Source organism: Sander lucioperca, chromosome 24, assembly GCF_008315115.2.
Source record: "Sander lucioperca isolate FBNREF2018 chromosome 24, SLUC_FBN_1.2, whole genome shotgun sequence".
Taxonomy (NCBI): domain Eukaryota; kingdom Metazoa; phylum Chordata; class Actinopteri; order Perciformes; family Percidae; genus Sander; species Sander lucioperca.
The window spans coordinates 15,065,087-15,085,770 of NC_050196.1; the positions used below are offsets into that span (position 1 = coordinate 15,065,087).

The 20,684-nt window shown below is 42.0% G+C and overlaps 1 protein-coding gene across 4 annotated transcripts; it reads left to right on the forward strand.

The window, feature by feature from the left end:
• The first annotated feature begins 10,461 nt into the window (after positions 1 to 10,461).
• On the forward strand, positions 10,462 to 19,381 carry LOC116044506. 4 transcript variants are annotated; one of them, XM_035998716.1, is made up of 5 exons: positions 10,462 to 10,483; positions 14,413 to 14,714; positions 17,798 to 18,064; positions 18,610 to 18,762; positions 18,851 to 19,378. In XM_035998716.1, the coding sequence occupies exons 2-5, from the start codon at positions 14,426 to 14,428 to the stop codon at positions 19,015 to 19,017; spliced, it is 876 nt and encodes a 291-aa protein (XP_035854609.1). In that variant the 5' UTR covers positions 10,462 to 10,483; positions 14,413 to 14,425; the 3' UTR covers positions 19,018 to 19,378. The 4 variants fall into 4 exon arrangements, with proteins under 4 accessions (XP_035854609.1, XP_031147631.1, XP_031147633.1 ...); XM_031291771.2 differs by lacking the exon at positions 10,462 to 10,483 and adding an exon at positions 13,976 to 14,088; XM_031291772.2 differs by lacking the exon at positions 10,462 to 10,483 and adding an exon at positions 14,136 to 14,271.
• The last annotated feature ends 1,303 nt before the right edge of the window (positions 19,382 to 20,684 follow it).

The window sequence follows — 20,684 nt, forward strand, 5'->3', positions numbered from 1 at the left end:
CCTCAAGGACGGCAGCTAACTCCTTCTCAACAGACTGATAAGTATGCTTGTGTACAGAATGAAACAAGCTTTAACTGATATGTGCTGGGCCCAGGCTGCATGCCTAGTGGCACTCATGACTCTTTCCAGGACAAGCCTGGGCCCTGTGTATTCAATTCTTCGTCAATCTATGTTGTGATAGGTAATAGAAAAAGAATGGTGAATTCGCTAAGTAAGAAAAAGAAGCACTTAACTGCCAACTTAGCAAATTTAGCATCCATTCCTCATCGGCCACAGCCTGTCCCAAAAAACGAGACAGATTTTAACACACTAACATTAGCCTTACTAAATGTCAGGTCTTTGGCGGGTAAATCATTTTTAATCAATGATTTTATTATTAAACACAATCTTGATTTTATGTTTTTAACTGAAACCTGGTTAGACCATAATAACAGTGATGCTGTTCTCATTGAGTCAGCTCCCCTTAACTTCAGTTTTATGAGTGAGAATAGAGCGAATAAGAAAGGAGGTGGAGTCGCCATTTTGTTTAACGACTCGTTCCAATGTACTCAAATAGCTTATGGAAACTTTGCTTCTTTTGAATATGTGGCTCTTCAGCTAAGGTCCCCCTCTCGACCTATATTTCTAATTATCTACAGGCCACCTAAATACTGTGCATCCTTCTTTGACGACTTTAGTGGACTGCTGTCTTTAATCTGTATTAACTTTGACTGTGTAGTTATTGCTGGTGATTTCAACATTCATGTTGACAACCCCCAGGATAGAGGGACAAAAGAACTGTGTTGTATTTTTGAGAACTATGAACTGACTCAGCATGTGACGGAGCCCACACACAACAAGGGGCACACTCTGGACTTGATTATCTCGAAGGGTTTGAACATTTCCAAGGTTGTGGTGACTGATGCTGCTCTCTCTGATCATTCCTGTGTTTTCTTTAATGGCACTATCTCTGTGCAAAAAGTGTCCAAACAAAGTTAATAAGAAAACGGTATATCACTGACAACACCAGTGAAACATTCATTCAGCTTTTCTCGTCCACACCCACCCTCTCAGGGGTCTCAGTCACTGAGCTTGTAGACAATTTCAATTGTAAAATTACAAATGTTATTGATGCCATTGCTCCCATTAAGGTAAAAACTGTCTCTGATAAGAAAAGATCTCCATGGAGAAATGCCATACTGGTAAGAACAGAAAAAAGAGAGTGTCGAAAAGCAGAACGCAGGTGGCGAAAAACTAATCTCCAGGTCCACTACAACACCTTTAAAGAGAGACTTCGCATTTATAATTTGGAACTGAGGAATGCAAGGCGGTCCTTCTTCTCGGACATTATTGCCAAAAACAATAATAATTCACGTGCTTTGTTTGCTACTGTCGATAGGTTAACAAACCCTCCAGTACCAGTAGCATCTGAACTTTTATCTACAAAGGCCTGCAATGATTTTGCCACCTTCTTCAATGACAAAATTCAGAAAATTAGACAAACAGTCAGTGCTTCCATATCGAGTACAGGGTATGTGTTGTCACAGTGTCCAGGCAAAACAGATTCCAATATGACCCAATTTCATATGATTAACCATAAAAACCTGGAGGACATTATACAACATCTGAAAACCTCCTCCTGCTGCCTTGATATTCTACCAACGGGCCTTTTCAAAAATGTTGCAAATTGTTTGGCTACAGATCTTCTACAGATTGTAAACACGTCTCTTCTCTCAGGTATCTTCCCACAGGCCCTGAAAACTGCAGTCATTAAGCCACTCTTAAAAAAGAACAATCTAGACACGTCACTAATGAGCAACTATAGGCCGATATCAAACCTTCCATTTTTAAGTAAAATCATTGAAAAAACGGTTTCTCAACAACTCAACCTTTTCTTGTCACTAAACAACAGTTTTGTTGCCTTCCAGTCGGGTTTTCGACCACACCACAGCACTGAGACAGCTCTTGTTAAAGTCTTTGATGACATCCACTTAAACACAGATAGTGGCAAAATTTCAGTCTTGGTATTACTTGATCTCAGTGCTGCATTTGATACGGTCAACCATGACATATTACTAGACCGACTGGAAAACTGGGTTGGCATTTCTGGCTCAGTACTAAAGTGGTTTGAGTCTTATTTAAAGAATAGGGACTACGTTGTGTCTATAGGTAATTATACATCTGAGCATACAAATATGACGTGCGGAGTTCCCCAAGGCTCCGTTCTGGGGCCTCTCCTGTTTAACATCTACATGCTTCCACTGGCTCGAATTATGGAAAACAACAAAATAAGTTACCATAGTTATGCGGATGACACACAACTTTATATAACCTTATCGCCAGGGGACTATAGTCCAATACAACAACTGACTAAGTGCATTGAACAAATTAACGACTGGATGTGCCAGAACTTTCTTAAATTAAATGAAGAAAAAACTGAGGTGGTTGTTTTTGGAGCAAAAGAGGAACGATTAAAAGTCAGCACTTAGCTTCAAACGATAATGTTAACAACAACAGACAAAGCCAGAAATCTTGGTGTAGTCATGGACTCAGACCTGAATTTTAACAGCCACATTAAGACAATTACAAAGTCTGCCTATTACCACCTTAAAAATATATCAAGGGTTAAAAGACTTATGTCTCAGCAGGACTTGGAAAAACTTGTCCATGCTTTTATCTTCAGTAGACTAGACTACTGTAACGGAGTCTTTACAGGTCTCCCTAAAAAATCAATCAGACAGCTGCAGCTGATTCAGAACGCTGCTGCTCGAGTCCTCACTAAGACCAAGAAAGTGGATCACATCACGCCAATACTGAAGTCTCTACACTGGCTTCCAGTGCCTCAAAGAATTGATTTCAAAATACTTTTGTTGGTTTATAAATCACTAAACGGTTTAGGGCCAAAATACATTTCTGATCTGCTAGTACACTATGAACCACTGCTTGTTGTCCCCAGAGTCAGAACTAAACAGGGGGAAACAGCATTTAGTTTTTATGCTCCACATACCTGGAACAAACTCCCAGAAAACTGCAGGTCTGCCGCAACTCTCAGTTCTTTTAAATCAAGGCTGAAGACCTATCTATTGGATGTTGCCTTTCTTTAAATAACTGTTCATTTGTTATACTCAAGTTGCATTGTTGACACTGTATGACAATCTATATAAGCATATAAAGAGAAATTCCTATTTTATCTGCTTTTATATATTTAACTGTTTTAATTGCTCTTCAATGTTTCATTTCTTATACTGCACTGTAACTTTTATTCTTGTATTTTATCTGTTTTAAATTTTTTATTCTGTTTTCATGTAAAGCACTTTGAATTGCCCTGTTGCTGAAATGTGACCATGACCATAGGTGAGGGTAGGAACGAAAACTGACCGGTAGATCGAGAGCTTTGCCTTCTGGCTCAGCTCTCTTTTCGTCACAACGGTGCGATAAATTGAATGTAATACCGCACCCGCTGCGCCGATTCTCCGACCAATCTCCTGCTCCATTGTCCCCTCACTCGCAAACAAGACCCCAAGGTACTTGAACTCCTTCACTTGGGGTAAGGACTCATTCCCTACCTGGAGAAAGCACTCCATCGGTTTCCTGCTGAGAACCATGGCCTCCGATTTAGAGGTGCTGATCCTCATCCCAGCCGCTTCACACTCGGCTGCGAACCGATCCAGTGAGTGCTGAAGGTCACAGGCCGATGATGCCATCAGGACCACATCATCCGCAAAAAGCAGCGATGAGATCCCCAGCTCACCGAACTGCAACCCCTCTCCACCCCGACTACGCCTTGATATCCTGTCCATAAATACTACAAACAGGATTGGTGACAAAGCGCAGCCCTGGCGGAGGCCAACCCTCACCTGAAACGAGTCCGACTTACTGCCGAGAACCCGGACACAGCTCTCGCTTTGGTCGTACAGAGATTGGATGGCCCTGAGAAGGGACCCCCTCACCCCATACTCCCGCAGCACCTCCCACAGTATCTCCCGGGGGACCCGGTCATACGCCTTCTCCAGATCCACAAAACACATGTAGACCGGTTGGGCATACTCCCAGGCTCCCTCCAGGATCCTTGCAAGAGTAAAGACCTGGTCCGTTGTTCCACGACCAGGACGGAATCCGCATTGTTCCTCTTCAACCTGAGGTTCGACTATCGACCGAACCCTCCTTTCCAGCACCTTGGAGTAGACTTTACCGGGGAGGCTGAGAAGTGTAATACCCCTGTAATTGGCACACACCCTCTGGTCCCCCTTTTTGAAAAGGGGAACCACCACCCCGGTCTGCCACTCCTTAGGCACCGTCCCCGACTTCCACGCAATGTTGAAGAGGCGTGTCAACCAAGACAACCCCTCCACACCCAGAGCTTTAAGCATTTCTGGACGGATCTCATCAATCCCTGGGGCTTTGCCACTGTGGAGTTGTTTAACTACCTCAGCAACTTCCACCAGGGAAATTGACGACAATCCCCCATCATCCTCCAGCTCTGCCTCTACCATAAATGTGGGTCATGACCGAAAGAACGAGATCCAGGGTACAAGCGGCCGAAATGGGTTTCCTCAGGAGGGTGGCTGGCGTCTCCCTTAGAGATAGGGTGAGAAGCTCAGTCATCCGTGAGGAGCTCGGAGTAGAGCCGCTGCTCCTTCGCGTCGAAAGGAGCCAGTTGAGGTGGTTCGGGCATCTGGTAAGGATGCCCCCTGGGCGCCTCCCTAGGGAGGTGTTCCAGGCACGTCCAGCTGGGAGGAGGCCTCGGGGAAGACCCAGGACTAGGTGGAGGGATTATATCTCCAACCTGGCCTGGGAACGCCTCGGGATCCCCCAGTCGGAGTTGGTTAATGTGGCTCGGGAAAGGGAAGTTTGGGGTCCCCTGCTGGAGCTGCTACCCCCGCGACCCGTTACCGGATAAGCGGACGAAGATGGATGGATGGATGTTGCTGAAATGTGCTATACAAATAAAGCTGCCTTGCCTTGAAAATTGAGCCTCTTGAGCCGCTTCAAGAATGGCAATAAAAACACTGCAGCTGTGGATGAAGTTATTAAAAATGAATAATTATCTATCCTTTCATCTACATGAACTTAGAGGTAGTTCAGCAGCTTAGGACAATAATATGTTTCATGCTGGAAAATGTTCAAGGGCCACTCAGAAGTCTTTCATGGGCTGCAAGTGGCCCCTGAGCGGGACTTTGAGTACCACAGATCTACAGTGCCATGTGTCAGTGAGACCCTCTGAGCACAGCATTAACTAGAGGAGTTGGCTCCTCTCACGCATTGGATGGCAAGAGTACAAAACCTTTCTACAGTGCATGTTTGCATGGTGATAAGTAATATTTTATTGAAGGTATGATATGGCCTTACCTACAGAGGATGGAGGCTCTGCTTCAATCAGAATCACACATAACGAATGCACTGCTGCGCATTGCCGGTGCTGCAGGCGAGATTGCTTACGCTCTCTTTAGTGTTTGAACTCATCCGGCAACACATAAGTGAAATAGGGGTCATCACACTCCTCTGTAGTCACACAAAGTTCTGTGTGTGTTTTGAGTGGGCATATGTGTGTGCAGGACGGCAAGTGAATGAAAATGCGACGCAGCAAATCTCTGAGCAAATCCTTTGCAGTCTATTTCTATATTCTTTTGAAAATCCTCGAGCTCCTCTTTCTCCCGCTTTCATGCTTGATGCAGCCTAGAAATTTAGCGCCGCTGCAATTCTGCTCACTCAACTGCTCCTATACTATTTTTATGGGCAACAACAACAGCTAACCATCACGGCCAAGAACCATTAACAGCAATGGCACACATGGTTTTGTGCTACGTCCCCTGGAGCAATGGATGAAAGGTGCTGCCCAGTTGAGAAACACTGCAACAAGCAGACTGTGATATTCGTTACCTGAATGATGCTTTGGGGCTGCCGTGTAGTGGCCAAGAAATATGAGCACCCAGGTTTCTGCCCCATTGGTCAAGAGGAACATTTCCCCACAGTCTCACGATTAGTTTGGTGGGCCTCTTCCCCCTAGCGAGGTGTGATTCTCCCCTACAGCTGTTTGTCACGGCCACGTGAAGTATTGCCCTACAGTCGCACACCGCTGCACTAAAATGCATCATACTGCGAGTTTGTCAGTTCAGGATATATGAGCATATGTGTTGCTTTATGTGTCGGCTGCTGAGTGTTACGGCACCTTAAGCCATCCCTGCCTGCCCACGCCGAACAATGGTGGCTTCTCAAATCAGGTCGTAGCATTTGCATAGAAATTGGTTCTAGATTGGGAGATAGGCCCTCAAAAATGCTCTCCCTCTTTCTGTGTCAAACACACACTCACACACACACACACTCACACAAATAAACAGTCATATAGAAAGTCTGTTCCTTTAATGCCCAATCACTTGGAAACATGGAACACTGCTCAAGAAAGTCCGAGGGGAGGACATGATGAGAAATAGATCTAAGGACAACCCTTCATGTTTACCAAAAGGGTGAGTGGCAACCAGAGAGGATTTCAAATGCAGAAATTCTCTTTACAGCATTCTCTTTTAAGACATCTGTAATTTACATGCCTTTGGTCCTCCAAACTCCATTCCCAGTTGTTTAATATTCATATTTTGATTATATCAGAAGTTCCTTAGTTTATCAGCCTTTAACAGCAAATATCCTTGTCATTGCTGCTTTTTTGGAGAGTAAATAGAAGACGGTTGACTGGGCAGAACAGGTGAAAAAGAGAGGGGACATGTGGCTTGAGCAACAAATCCTCCAAACGACACACATGAGCATTTATTCGGACACCTCTATCAAGAGGATCTGCCACCGCTGTGGTTGAAGGAATAGTTCAACATTTTAGGAAATAAGCTTATTTGCTTTCTTGCCAAATTAGATGAGAATATCTCATATATGTATAATATAGGGCTATAGACACCAAATCTACTTGGTTAATGCATGACTGATGGTTGTTTCCTAGCCTTAAAGAAAACTACATTCACTATTACATCCAACCAGACTGACTGACTGAGATTATTGTTGTTCAACACTTAAGTATAGCTTTCTTATAAATCTTAAAGCAGTGTCATCCTCTGTCTTAATCCTAAACTTGCATTTTTTTTTACCTTTAATTTATCCAGGTAAGTCGATTGAGAACAACTTCTCATTTGCAGCGACGACTTGACACATTCACACATTCATACCTGGAGTTCAACCACAGTCTGATCTGCTGGCCACTGAGCAGCTCCACTGGAGCTGGTTGGGGTTACAGGCCTTGCTCAAGGACACCTCAGTGGTGTTAATGAGGGAGGGACAAGCGCTGCTCTTTCTGTCCGGTCTGGGGATTGAACTAGAAACCTCCCAGTCCCAAGCTCCCTTCCTTAACCCCTAGGTCACTACTGCCTATGTATAAACTAGAATTTGTGTGAGAGAGAGTGTGGCTGTACGGTTGCTGGTGTACTGTACTCTATCTCCATGTGGTTTAGGTGGGACGGTCTGAGCCAAAAGTCCAGGCCTGTTTTTTTTTTTTTTTTTCCTTCGAGACCGACCTGGAAGAATATCGTCCTATTGGCAGCTTCTTTCTAAACAAAAAGGCTTTGTATGTGGACAGGAAAAGAATGAAACAACAATGTTCAATACATGGCTTCATTAGGAGTGGGTGCTTCCGAACAACAGCTTTGTCTTGCGATGAGTTATTTTTGCTCTTGATGGACAATAATAATGTTATAATTTACACTGCCACAGGACATAAACATTAGATGTGTTCGAAACCATTCCCTATAACAGAAATAGTCCACTGTAAAATACCCACAATGCCCAGCTAATTTTAGCGCACATACGATGTACCCTACATTTTACTCTACTTTTACTTGCATTGTGGTATACTTACTGTATACCACAATGTAATGCGGCCGTGTTTTCCCGGAGGAGAAGAAGAAGCAAAAGGACTCGTTTGGTTATTCCCCATATCACACATTTCACTATTTTATAAACACTATATAGGCAATAGTGAGTGAGTGAGTAAATGAGGGAATGGTTTCGAACACAGCTGTTGTTGTAAAAGGCATATGAGCAATCAATGCTGTAGTTTTTTCACTGCAGACCAGAGCAAGCAAGAGCCAAAATTTCAGGTCAAACCACTTTCCCAAAACCCTCACCTGCTGCGATCATCTGTTGCTCTTATTGCTAAACTCTCATAACCAGGGCAGATAAAACAGGAGACTGCTGCATCGTCGTCCATAAACCTTTTTGAAGCCTCCCTGAACTTTTAACCATTTCTTCCTGGATGTTGAAGAGATGTTTTCGAGGAGCCAGAGTTGGAGGAAAGCTGATAAATGTCAGAGGTTGATAGCTAAACTGTGGACCGAGCAGCAGGGGTCTGGAGAAACGAAGCAGGGTAAATGGCATTCTGTTGCGGAGACACTCAGCTGTATTGACAGCTATCTCAGCGGGCATCATGAGCTAATGCCAGGTTGTCTGATGCAGGTGTCTTAACTTAAAGAGCACCTTTCAGTCACGCGTGTGTGTGTGTGTGTGTGTGTGTGTGTGTGTGTGTGTGTGTGTGTGTATATGTGTATATGTGTATATGTGTGTATATGTGTGTCGCCTCCGCAGCTCGGCCATGTCAGAGTATGAGTGGGGCTGCAAGTTAACAGATGGAAAGTTTTCTCCTCGCTTTGTGAATGTCAAATGTGTGATTTGGAATGTCAGTACGACTATTTTAGGCTGATATCTTCAGAAAAGAACTCAACACCTTTTGCTCTGTGATATATGAGCAAGGAGCAGAAATTGTCCTGGTGTCTTAGAAACCTGACAAATGTGTCGCAGAGAGGAAAATCAGCCAGCTCAAGCAACTGTATGGAACATTATCTGCCAAGGACAGTTTGTTTTTGCAGTTAGGTGGTGATGTATAGCATTACACAGCTAAATAAGACGAGGTTGTTGTAGGTTGTGTAGGTTGTCAGGCACGGTGAATCTGATTTGACGTAAGAATAGCCGATAAAACGTGTTTGCAACAATCTGCACAAGCGCCTAAACAACAGCTTTGTCTCAGCTGCATTAATAATGACTTAATACTGCTGTCATTCATGTACTGGATGTGCTATATATCATAGTATTTGACAGTAATAAAACATGTCACAGCATTTCTTGAAGATGTAATTGAAAGTGGCGTACGATTGGATTTGTATTCATGAACGTGCCATGCAGCTTGTTCATGGAAAGTTCAGTTGCTTGTCTGGACAAAAGGAGCTTTGAGAAAGCAGGTTTGCAGTTTTTTTTTTATTAAAGTGCTCATATTATGCTTTTTGGCTTTTCCCCTTTCCTTTATTGTGTTATAAAATGTATCTTTTTTTATGGACATTATAGGTTTACAAAGTGAAAAAGCCCAAAGTCCCCCCCAAAGGGACTTACCATCTCCAACAGAGAACACTGTTCACAAACTGCTCCAAACAGCTCTATTGTAGTCCAGCCTTTACTTCAGAGACAAACGTGGTCACTTTGTAAGACACGTTATAATGCTCACCTAGCTGCTAGCGTGGCACGCCCTCATACTCTGCTTCTGACTGGCTAGTAGTCCTTACCTAGGTACTGCGCATGTGCGACGCCCAACAAAGATGGAACAGAAGTGAGATGTCTCACTCTGTAGCTAAAACAGAGAGCTCAACACACAGGGTGAAAAGAGGAGCTGCAGCAATGTGCAGTACAACAACAATATGGTGTTTTCTGAAAATGAAACCATGTAAACCTATTCTGATATAACCTCTAAATACAATTATGAACCTGAAAATGAGCATAATATGAGCACTTTAATTAATTGACCATTTAAATTGTAAGCCTTTTCATATCCCCAGTGGTTACCTATAATCATGTTATTATTATTAGTAGGCATTATAAAAGAAATGGACTGGACTTAAGCACCGCTGGAAAAAAAAGAAAGACATTCTCTGCATCTGGATGGAATTCTTTAGCTTTAAATTCTCCCACATAAATGCATATAATTCAACTGCACTAAATGTCTGAAGGTGCTATTTACTCGGAGTGATTAAATTAGATTTTAGACACCCGGCACGTCGACTCCAGATGCTCCATCTGACTGAACATAGTGTGACGCGTTCCAGAATAAAAGAACAGAAAGCTGCAGGAAAGGTTCTATTTGCCATTGAAAGAACAATCTGTGCTGTGCGGTATTCACTTGAGAGAACAGACCATTGATGGGATTTTGAATAAAATCAGTTTTTGACAACAGAGCTTGGCAGGTATAGAACTGTATCTCAGAACCAGCTGTTTCCCTATGTAATTAATTACCGGAAGATCATGATTTTGCTCTTATGTTGGACTCTGAGCACAGCCATAGGGAGCTGTCACTTAGATGTTTCGTGGAGTGCAAAATTCACATTATGTGTTTGATAAAAGACAAAAACGCTGTTCTCGCAGAGACTAAATGTTCTTTATTATTTATGCATTTGCCTTTTGAAAGCACTTTTACAGCAGGAAATGAGGGTGCATGCTGGGCAGGTTGCCTCCTGTAAAGGTCATATAGGTAAGTTAACAGCAAGAAATATATTAAGCCAGTTGAATTGAAGAATAGAATCTCACACACCTTGTGGCTTTGTATTAAGTTTTATGTCGAAAAGTCTGTCATGGATGTAGCACGTAATGTGAAGCGAGGTTCGGCTGAATTCTGTCCAAAATGGCTGGCTTCCAGCTCTCTAAAGAAATCCATCCCCTGCTCTTCTGCAAACGAGCCAGGATGTTAACACTGTTGACATTAGCGATGTAGGTGTACGGGGCCGGGGAGGGGACAGCCAAGTGTGTGCTGAAGTCCCTCCGGCAGTATTCAATGTTTGTCTCTGTGACCCAGAACTACCTTCTGACAAAAGCGCTACCTCATTTCAATGCTAATGTGCTGTTATGGGTATTTTCAAAAGCGTTTGCTGCTATGTATTATGAATCAGCTTACCTGAGAGGCGCCGGTTAATCCTGTAGATCCCTGCACAGCTGCTGTGCGCCAAGAGGTCATGGAGATAGTGTTTAAATAGACTCTGCCTCCCTTTGTTATTCCAAGGGGACAAGTACACGCCTGTACTTAGCCGGCAGATTGACTATTTTCTCCCTTTTTTCCCTGCATGTCCGCTAAGTGGCATCAAGGTAAATGTCAACTAGCTCACTGTTTTCACACAACAAGACTTCTTCTGATTGTTGCTTCATGTCTAGGAAGTCATTCTATGAAACGCTCGGAGCGACCCGTCATAACCTGGAGGCTCGCAAGAAGCTATCGCCAACAATGACACTTTCTGAGGCAGGTTGTGAATAGAGGACAGTGTAATGTATTTGGAATATGGACACTGTAATGGGAGAGAAAACAATCTCAAATTGCCTCCAGCTGTTCACTTTAATAGACGTTAAGATATTGGGAAATGTACGTAGCTGTGTAAATGCCAGCAACAGTCAATAGAATAGGGAAATATGTTATCTTTGTGGCAAAATATCACAAGAAAGACTCAACTTGTCATGTCGGACGAAACATTCAGATGGCGTCAAAAGTAAAGAGTTGGAGTCCTCAGGGACGTCTTCATCCACCTGGAGGTGGCCAGTACAAAACTAGGTCAACATTTTTTACCGTTTTTTAAGGTGAACCGCTCAGCAGCATCTACCTGCTGCAATTCAGAAGTTGTCACTTTACAAAGGCCAGTGAGGGGAGCTCAGCAACACTGATAATACAGCACATTTAGATTTGAGGATTTGGTGTTAAAGCTAATCAGATTGTCTTGAACCGCTGCCTGCCAGCCAGCCAGCCAGCCAGCCAGCCATCCAGCCAATGAGCTTTGATGGGAAGTTTCCGCATCCCTTTTAACTGCGATGTCCAAACAGTTCAATCAGTCCTCTCTCCTTCAGTCTTGTTTTGTGTTTTGGTAATTGTGGCATTGATTTGGAGCCAGTCCTAAATGTTTGTGCTGTCACTGTTGTTTAGTTGCAGTCTGCAGAAAGGAGCCGCTGGTTTACTTAAACTTGCTTGTGTCTGCCAAAATGATTAACACACCGCACATTTCAAGCGACCCTCATGCCCACAGTATTCACATTATTCATATGCCTTTTTCAGAAGAATATCGATCTGTACATTTGTTGACTAGTATGATAACTAATAGCTGAGCCTTGTGATGACTTCATAGTAAGAGAATTCCCACTACACTGCTTTCAACTCTTCAGATTCTGCAAAAAAAGCAAAAGGTGATGTTGAGGTGAAGGCTGCCTGCGAGAAACAGAGACAGCCTCTCTGTTTCTATCTTTCATTCCAGACATGTGAAGACTTTCCCCTCCTACCTCATCTGTCTGTTGACCTGCTTCATATCGCCTGCCGATCACACTGGGAGAGCCCAGTCAGTTTTAATCACACTCTGCTTGTCAAGCTTCCAGCGGCCATTGCTGCAGCTGTGGAAAACCAGAAGAACGCGGAGGCGAGACGAATACCAAATTCACGATTACACGCACTGACAACGGATCCTGGATCCTGTAAGATGAAGTTACAGAGGGAAAGATCAAAGCAAGTTGGAAAAATATGACTTTCTTAATCAACCATAACTCTTAAATTCTGTAGTTCTTGTATCCCTTTTCCTCCACCAGATGGCACTGTGCAGTGACTTGACTAATTCGGCCTCCTTAGACTCCTTGTGGTCTTGGAGGAAGAGCCAAAGTTGCCTATTTGTACACTTTCTGCCAAAAATAATTGGAAGGAAATTGGTTTCATGTGATAGTTCTGTTCTTTGGATTATTTGGAACGAAGTAGCCCGGTGTATTTAATTTGTGCCAAAACATTCTGGCCCAAACAGACTACTTTTGAAACTAAACTACACACAATTTTCTACAAACAGAAACTGAAATTGGGGTAAAATTTGAAAAATGCAGGAAAGAAAATAAGGAAAACAAATGAAATAGCCCATTAAAATATCCTCACTAACATTTCTCAAAGAGGTTTTGTGCCTCAGTGGAACCACAGAATCCAGAAGTTCTCTGTACATTTCACCCTGACGCCCCCGCCTCCTGTGATGCCAGGAGAAAGAGGCGGCTGTCGGCATCACGCCTCAGGCTGTTTTACCGAGCATCAACCATGGTGACAACACATACTGTATATCTGCTGTGTTACCACCGTAACGGTTCAATGCTGCATTCCAATGTAGCAACACTGACATCTCTTGGCCTGATGTAAAACTGTCACAGGACAGAATAGGAATCCTCTGCTTCATCTAATCACACCTTTTTTGGGCAGTTTGGGGTACTCAAGGGAGAAAACTTCTGGTGGGAATTGGATGGTTTTGTCTTTATTTCTAGAACAAATGCAATGCTGTAACCAGATTCATATTATTGTTTGGTGAACATAATAAACTCTAAGAAATCTGCTCTGTCTTACATGACTATTTAATCATCTTTACTAAAAAGAAAAAATGAAGATTCATACAGGGTTATAATATGATTTTATTATTAAGAAACAAGCTATATACACACAGTAGAAATAATACACAAGACACACTTTTGCTTGTTTTAATTTCCTTCTGAAAGACCCTTGTAAAAAATGTAAAAAAAATATATAGGCTATAAATTTGAGATTTGAGATTGGACATTTAATTAAAGCCTGAAATTCAAAGTTGAAATAAGTTTTTTCTCAATTGAAAACTGAAAAAAAATATTTTTTACAACTAGCCTACATTACATCAAATGTTTTTTTTTCTAATCCTGAAAAATACAATATTCATTATTTATTTTTCAACAAATCTCACATCAACTTCCCCCTTGTAAACAAATAACTGAAAAAGAAAAGATGTTTCTGATCCAACATGACATGACAGAGCAATTTAGAGCAATTGACTTGTATTTAATCTTGAGAATGGTTGTATATTCCTTTAGATATTTGAAATATATTTGACCATCTTATTTGATTTACATTTTTTTTATTTAAATACTGTAGAGTTTGGACATCATGTTTCCCTTGTGCTTTTCTCATGGCTGAACGCGGCCAGCAGGGGCGCTAGTTGTCACTTTGCCTCTCTGCCCAACCGGTAAAGAAAGCACTGAAGGTAGAACCACGCATGCGCAGCACGCTGCTTGTTTGTTATTGTCGCTGTCGCCTTCTGTCAGCCACTTTGGGAGATGGTAAGACATGATTTATTATATCTCTGTAAAGGCAAAGATTTAAGTACATAATATTTAGATTAAAACATAAATAGGCTCTTGGTAGCATAAGTCTCGAAGCAGGGTTATCATTTTAAACAACAATGATGTAGGAGCGGCTAGAAACTAGCTTCATACAATACATTGTTTTAACAATTGAAGTGGGTACTACGTTGACCTCATATTGAACTATTTTGCACTGAAATGTAATGTCACACTACATGTACTGATACACATATATTGTTACAGGTACATAAGCTTGATACTGTGTGTGGAGTTTTATAATCTTAAACCCTGTGTTTGCAGGTGAGGCTCTCAGATGGAGGCAGTGTGTGAGCAGCAGGTCCATGGAGGTGATGAGGAGGAGGAGGAGGAGGAGGAGGAGGAGGCAGGAGCAGATGAGGCCATGCTGTGGTCCTTCCAGGAGGCTCTGGAGAGACAGACCCTGCAGATAGGAGCATCCGCCTGCGGGGCCACAGCTGTGGTGGACGTGCTGAAGGCCCTCGGCGTGGCTGTGGCCCCTGAGGAAGCAGACCGCTGCGTCCAAACACGGCTGAGGAGGAACGAGTCACCGCTGCCTGACTACCTGCTGTCCCGGAGTGAAGCCGGTAAATGTCCTGGTATACAGGAGGGCTGGCTGTGGGGCCCCTGGGTTTGTCTCCACCTTTGTGGCAGTGGTAAAGTGTAACTAAGTATATTTATTCAAGTACTGTACTTAGGTACATATTCCAGGTACTTGTACTTCACTTGAGGATTTCAGTGTAATGCAACTTTATACTAGAACTAGGCAATATATCTGTATTACATCAAAATCGATATATGAGGCTAGATATCGTATTAAATTTTGGATTTCGCAATATGACACAAGTGTTGTCTTGTCCTGGTTTTAAGGGTACCCTCACTCTAGCATATGCTGACACACACTCATAAATACTACGTGCACTGGGCTACATGATCCCTGAGAATGTCCCACAGCGTTATAATCCACTAATAAATAAATAAATGTAAATATGAATATATATTGCACCATATAAATATTGCAGATTCCTACAGATAGCCCTGACGTCAAATGTCTAATTACCGAAGGGACAAAAGACTTGCTAAACCTGGCTGTTGTCATTGTCCATTGCAGAATCCTTCCATTGCTCCGACAGCTTAGTCGGAAGCTGTTGTGCAGAGAGTGAGCAGGGTCATTGATGATGTACTTAGCCTTACTCAGAATTACACAACTGAGCAGCTGACATCTGGTCACACCCACTGACCCTCCTCGCCTTCCTGGTCTAGGTTGAGCATGTTTTCCAAACGCGCAAATCATGCCAAAGGGCAGGATGCTCTGTAGGACAGCCTCGTAAAACAGTTGCAAAACATAACGATCCACATTAAGTTTCCTTAAGAAGAACATTCGCTGTTGCAGTTTTCTTTTACCTTTACAGTACATCACACTTCAGCTGGTCATTACATGTCATTTAGCTGACACTTTTATCCAAAGCGACTTACAATTGCTATATACATCAGCGGTAACCCGCCTCTGGAGCAACTAGGGGTTAAGTGTCTTGCCCAGGGACACATTGGTTGATGTATCGGAATCGGAATCGAACCTGGGTCTCCCACACCACAGCCATGTGTCATATCCACTGCGCCTAGGCCTGTCACGATAACACATTTTGCTGGACGATAAATTGTCCCAGAAATGATTGTGATAAACGATAATATTGTCGTTCTGAAATCATTTTCATCTAATATAATGATAATGGCATAATAATGCAGGTACACCTTTTCCAAATATCCACAACGTGTCTTTGATCTCCTTTAGTATGTCGTCTTTCACGCTGTTGTACTGTTGTGGAATTGCCATTTGTGACACGTATGTTCTCCCAGGCAATTCGTATTGGCTGTCAAATGTTTGCAGCATTCGTCGAGTGTTTGTGCGATAGACTACAGACTCCGTACTACGTTTAACAATTATTTATTAAACACTAAATATTAAATTTAAATAATTAATAAATTATGTCTATCTATATCTATGTGGCTATCTGCCACATGGCGAGTAAATGTTTGTATCTAAATAGTTCTGTTTTTCAGTCTTTGGCGAAGGTGCAGCTACTTTCTTCTGCTCCTCTGCTGTCTGCAGGTCGGGGCTTCGCACAGGCGGGCCGACACCCACACACACCCACCCACACACACCCATACAAACAAACAAACACTGGCGCACATACAAAAACTGGCGCACACACCAGACGCCAGCCACCACATCACTTCTGTTTACTGATAGCTATCGTTTACCTCAGGCTAATTAATTAGCTAGTAAGTGGCGATTTTTGGCAGCCAGCCTTCCTAAAGAAAGCACAATGAAATGAAATAACTGATCATTAACCGTTGACCGGCAAGCAGGTAACGGAGTCTCAGTTCACCGTCTGGGAGCCTCTGACACACTTTCTGCACTCCGTGTCTGTGGACAGCTGTAGGTTTGTGCCGGTTAATGCTCGGTGCATTGTCGGACACATGCAGCCACTTTCCTGAAACCGCTTGCGAGACTGACAAGTCCACAGCGGCGTGTTTGTCCGAGCCTGTCTCCACCGCCTCCACCTGCAGGTTGTCAACTGTGTGCTTTGGAATGAAAGGGAGAAAACAGGACGCCGAGTAACACGGCAGATATCGCTTATATACTTTTTTTTTTTTTTTTTTGGACGGCGCCTTAACTGCAAAGTGCTGAGGGAAACCCTGCTCCAATAACTAGCGTTTTCTCTGTCTCTCTCTCCCCACACAAAGACCATGCGATTGACAAGAAGGTTCACTCCTCGTTAGGCTAAGGAACCGAGAGTGGTCATCCAGTCTCTTTGGTAGAGAGAGAGAGACAAGGAAAACAAACAAGCATGCAAATGGAAATTATCGCGGCCGGAAAAATTATCAAGCTAATTTTTTTTATCGTGCGATTAATTGATTTATTGACTATCGCGACAGGCCTAACTGCGCCATCACCACCCATCATCGATCTCTATCCCTAAGTATCTGTAAGTTTGAACTCTTATGATGGGTTTGACTGTTAACCTTAGCGAGTGGGACTTTTCCTCTACTACATCTCAAATCTATGATCATTTCCTTTGTTTCAGTCACATTGACCTCAAAATACCATTTAATGAAGTTCCCTACCTTCCTCAAAACCACCCAAGGATGATTTGTCAGGCTTTAGGTGCCCCACCAAGGCTGTATCATCTACATACTTAGAACATTTCAGTTAATAAAATATGAATACATAAATCATGACTTTGTATTGGTAGCATTTCTCAGCTGGGCCTCTGGTGTCACAGACGCTAGCGGAGATGGTAGCTTCCCCGCTGAATGAGGCTCTGCGACGCCTTGAACACATAAGCAGGGTTTCCTGCCAGAGTGACAGCTGGCTGCACTATCAACCAGGCAAATTCAAAAGTACCCTCTTGAATTAGACAAAGAGTTTTATGTCTCTCAGAGGAGCGACTGTAATTGACTCTTTCAGCTCTGTTACACAATTTTTGCATTGACATTTCAGGCGTTTAGCTCAAGCTGTCATCACACACGTGAGGCTCTGAGTGGAAAGAAAACGCACTTTGTGTTTATTGGTCTCTGATACTACAAGTAAAATATAATACGTTTCTGTATTTCTATAGTGATCTTAAAGTTGATGATAAAAAATAAGGATTATAACTTCTTTTAGGTGCGACTCACGCTCAGCTCATCCGAGGAGCAGAGGAGGCCAGTAAGGGGAACGTAATGGGTCGCTTCTTCCACCTTCACCCTCGGCGGCTGGTCAGACTGGTCCCCTGGCTCGCACGCTGGATCCAAAACGGTGCTGTTCCCGTGGCGACCATGAACATGCAGGTGGCTGTATCCGAGGGAGAGGAGGTGCCCGACGCCTGGCACCATCAGCTCATATTCGGCGTTGCACCTAATGCTGTGTTCATGACCAATCCTTTAGATGTAGGTGAGTAATTGCAACGTAGGGCTGCACAATATATCGTTTTTTCGTTTTTTTTTATCATTATCGGGATATCAACTTGCGCAATAAACACTTCGCGATAGATACTGAGTTTTTTTTCGAATTAGTTGAAAGAAAATATCAGTAGAAAACAGCACTTTAAAATGTAGCTGTATTCTTTTTTTAATGGTGCTTTTTACGTTCAATTCAATTTGTTCAATAACATAATGTTGGAATCATTTTTTTAATTCAACAAGCAATTTGCTGTATTTTAGCAGAATACTGAAAGCAGCAGAAATGAGTACACTTGAATATTTGTTTATGTATCGCAAGTCATATCGTTATAGCGATATTCAACAACGTTATCTCATATATATATATATATATATATATATATATATATATATATATATATATATATATATATATATATATATATATATATACACATACACACACATATTTCTCATATCGTGCAGCCCTATTGCAAAGAAACTGCTCTTTTAGGAGAATCATATCTCCTGATATAGATGCATAAAATTATTTTTCAGTAAGTGAGGGAGAGGTGCACCAGAGACTCTGCAGTGAATCTGTGTTGCTGATTCGTCGAAAAGACGTCCTGCAGAGACTGACGCCAGATTGCTGTCTGTCCAGCTTATCAGACAGCCAGTCTGACCCGCGCTGGAAAACCCTGGACGTCGAGGGTAGAAGCAGTTAATTAGGGTTAGGGTTTTATTTATGCAGATTTTTCATCTGTTACATGTGTTTTCATCTCTATTTTCTTCCTATTAGGTCAAGTAAGGCAGATGGCCCTTGAAGAGCAACAGGAACAAGATCCACCCAAGTTAACCCACATCAAGATCCCCGCAGCGTACAGTTCAGGCATCACACTGTTCGCTGTACGACAGACCGAGTTAGGACAAGAACTCCTCAATGCTCCCGAACTCCCTTTGTTGTAACTGGACTGCCACTCATGGACTTAAAGCTTGAAGACCTATACATTGGGACGTGAAACATTTACATTGATAAAATAACACTATCGATCCTACTGAGTAGGATCAGCAGATATCCATCCTGCCGACGACTGACAAGAAACATAAATCATTATTTATTACTCATTGTTATACAACCTCTGTTCTCTAACCTCAGCTGCAGAAGCATCCTTTTGCAGCAAGTTTCCAACATGTCATCAAACAGCTGAAAATATCTTCACCAACGCACTGTTATCCACGTTCATTTCTATCACTGATACCTTTTTTATAATGCATTTTCAACAGTTTCATGTCAGTTAATTACTTGAATAAAGTGTGTTTGAAATAATGAGAGGAGTCTCCTTTTTTACTACATCTATAACATCACATAAAGCTTTCCCTCATCTGCTCCTTGCTGCATCCAGACTCTTAACTAGAGAGCCAATCTCATCAGCCCCTATTTGGCCACTTTACACCTTCTTCCAGTTAACTTTAGGATTGACTTTCAGAACATATTGATTTCTTTCAAAGCAATAAATGGCAGAGCTCCAGCTTATATTACAGAGCTCTTATGTCCCGATAGTCCAAAGCTTATATCAGCAGTCTAAACTCCTCTGATTGCTCCAAAGGCCACGTTAAGCATGGAAGGTGGTAGAGTCATTGCAGCCAGGGTACTTAGATGTTGGCACAATTAAAGCTCACTTTTCCATACGTCAGTTCTATAAATGTTAAGATGACTATTGTCCAATGTACTGTATGTTGTAGGACACATTTGTTGCATATATAAATGTATTTATGGTCTTTTAGACTAGCTGTGAATCAGCCTGCAAAAAAATAAAGTTAATTGCAATAAATTATAGGGCTATATGAAGGGTTAAATGGTGACTGTTGGCCTGTGGTGGAAGAAGTATTTAGAAGCTATAGTTAAGTAAAAGTAGCAAAGGCGCTAAGTAAAATTACTCCACTACAAGTACAGTATAAACCCTGCATCTCAAATAATTGAGTAGTATTATCAAGTAATAATACTATATCGGTAGTATTATCGCAAAATATACTTTAAAACAAAGTCCTCATTTTGTTATACAATTATATTGTTTGTCTGTTTTTATTTGATGATTAATAATGTATTCCGGTGTGAGAAGCTTTTTACTGTTGTAGATGCAGCTAATCTAACTACTTGTGTAGTTTAACTATTCATATTTTTTTAATGGCATGTTAGGTTTAGCATGTAATCTGCAAAGTAACTAGTAATAGCTATAAATACATGTAGTGGAGTCTAAAGTGCAATATTTTCCTCAAGAATATAGTGGAGTTGAAGTACAGTTTAAAGTACCTCAAAATTGTACTGAAGTAGAGTACGTTAGTACATGCATGTAGTTACTCTCCATCACTGCAGTACAAAGGACAAATACCATCCTCAATGATAAATACCATGTCCCAAAGTTAATGACTCGCCATTATTGTCTTATTGCACAATGAAACTAGTAGCAGACAAATTTTATGAATTATTCAAAAATTAATGTAATGCCAATGATTACAGTGGCTCCTTTGTTGCTGTTGTAAATAAATTAAATTTATTTAAAAAATAAAATTTGTGCCAGAGGATGACGTAAACATAAAAATACTTTTATTTTGAAATCGAGGCGCAGAGATGT

What these genes read in the sequence shown, in the direction of transcription:
- LOC116044506 (XM_035998716.1), top strand. Translation starts at nt 14,426, where the DNA reads ATGGAGGCAGTGTGTGAGCAGCAGGTCCATGGAGGTGATGAGGAGGAG. An exon ending in GCTGTCCCGGAGTGAAGCCG is followed by an intron (nt 14,715 to 17,797) that starts GTAAATGTCCTG and finishes AACTTCTTTTAG; the next exon opens with GTGCGACTCACGCTCAGCTC. An exon ending in GAAAACCCTGGACGTCGAGG is followed by an intron (nt 18,763 to 18,850) that starts GTAGAAGCAGTT and finishes TCTTCCTATTAG; the next exon opens with GTCAAGTAAGGCAGATGGCC.